The sequence below is a fragment of the Nematolebias whitei genome, unplaced genomic scaffold, assembly GCF_014905685.2.
Source record: "Nematolebias whitei isolate Nwh7 unplaced genomic scaffold, NemWhi1 Nwh_scaf_6756, whole genome shotgun sequence".
Classification (NCBI taxonomy): Eukaryota; Metazoa; Chordata; class Actinopteri; order Cyprinodontiformes; family Rivulidae; genus Nematolebias; species Nematolebias whitei.
The window spans coordinates 1-1,862 of NW_023625301.1; the positions used below are offsets into that span (position 1 = coordinate 1).

The 1,862-nt window shown below is 43.0% G+C and overlaps 1 protein-coding gene across 1 annotated transcript; it reads right to left on the bottom strand.

Annotated features, from left to right (window-relative positions):
* Window positions 1-659: 659 nt before the first annotated feature.
* LOC119429751 (protein MTO1 homolog, mitochondrial) lies at window positions 660-1,533 on the bottom strand (the record flags this gene model as incomplete). The annotated part of the gene is given in 4 exon segments (XM_037697318.1): window positions 660-817; window positions 902-1,011; window positions 1,099-1,267; window positions 1,329-1,533. Coding segments are annotated over 4 exon segments (642 nt in total), but the record flags the coding sequence as incomplete, so codon positions are not given.
* Between the last annotated feature and the right edge of the window lie 329 nt (window positions 1,534-1,862).

Below are 1,862 nucleotides of genomic sequence, written 5' to 3' on the forward strand. Positions count from 1 at the left end.
ATATATAGATTTTTTTTTTTTTTTTTCTGATACGAGTGACTGAAGAAATTTACTGAAGTAGCTGAAACTGAGCTGCTAAAGCTAAAAGAAGCAGAAGACTAGCTAAAAGTAGAGAAACGTTGGCTTCAAGTAGCAAAACTCTAAAATATGAAACAGTAAAACACTAGCTAATGCTAGCTAAAAGGTAAAGCACAGCTAAAGTTTAGCTTAAAGCTTCAAGTAGCAAAATGCTAGCTAATAGATGAAAAAAGGTAAAGGTTAGTCGCAAGTAGCAAAATGCTACCTAAGAATAACAAAACACTAAAAGCATAAAAATATTAGCTGAGAGCCAAAATTAGCAAAACATTAGCTCAGAGCTAAAAGTAGCAAAAGAAAACAAAAATAGCACCAGTATGCCGAATTAGATTTCTAAGAATATCTTTGAAGGAACAGATGAAATCTCAAAGTATTTCTATGAGAAAAATGTTTGGAGATTAAGTGATTGTAATTTTTGTTCCCTTTCAAAATATTAAAACTTAAACGTCATACCTGGATTGTTCTGAATAAGCTGAACTTTTTGACATTTGAATGGCTAAAATAGCAGAAAGCCTGCAGACGACAATAAATGGTATGGAAGAAAAGGAGAATAAAGAGAAACAGGCTCATAGTGTGAGACTCACGGTGCTCGGGCGAGCTCTGTCCAGGGCCTCTCTGACCTCCAGAGACAGAGACACCGGCAGAGAGAAGTAATCGATGTCCTGCGACAGAGACATGTTCTCCTCCTTTTGGATTCTCTCGATCTCTCTCCTGTTCAGGTCGCAGTAAGGCTTGTACACAGCTGCACAACAGATGTGTTTGACTGAGAAACAATTCACCGTGGTTCACAGATCCACAACAAATTCTACAAAAAGTCATTTTTTACCCTCTATTTTGATTCTCTCTGCAAATTCTGTGTAAGGTGAAAGGCACTCTGGGAAAACAGAAGCCAGCATTGCAAAAGATGCGTCCTTGTAATAGAGAATCTCCATTCCACTGGGAGAAAAAAAGAGACTGGAATCAAGAAGCATCCAGAGATATTTGATACAAGCCAAGGCTCTAGTGATTTTAAATGTTCCTCACGTCAGCAAGCTTTGCTTGGAGTCACTTATGCCGATGTTGGGCAGCACTTTCTTCCATCTGGTCGTGGACAGACAGACAGCCTGGAGGGCAGCCGTCAACTCTTGAAGGCTGTTTTTCACTCTTACAGCCTCTTGGTGGCGCGCTGGGGACACACACCCCAACTCAAACCCTGACAGAGGAAGACAGTTAGATGGAAAATCAGAACATTTTTTTGGGTGGGGTTAAACTACCTTTCAGGGTCAAGCGGAGGTCAGCATTGTCTGGCCTCAGCAAGGTCCGAAACTCAGCCCGGCTGGTGAACATGCGGTACGGCTCCGTGACGCCTCGAGTCACCAGATCATCAATGAGAACTCCGATGTAGCTCTCTGTCCGGGACAGTGCCACTGGAGGCATGGAGAGTGAGCACCGCGCGGCGTTCACCCCCGCCCACAACCCCTGTGCACACAAAAGCAGGATTAATTCATATTTCACGACTGGGAGACAAAGGTTTGATTCTACGTAGACAATAAAAACCGTGCTGCCATGTTTCAATACAGTAAAGCAGTGGTTCCCAACCCTGATCCCTGAGGAACACCATCCTGTTTGTTCCTCTGCTCCAACACACCTGAGTTGAATGAAAGGGTGACTAACAGGCTTCTGCCAAACTTAAGTAATTAAATCACTGACACTGACTGAAGTGTGTTGGAGCAGAGAATAAACTAAAACATGCAGGATGGTGTTCCTCAAGGACCAGGGTTGGGAACCACCGCAGTAAAGGTCCAGTT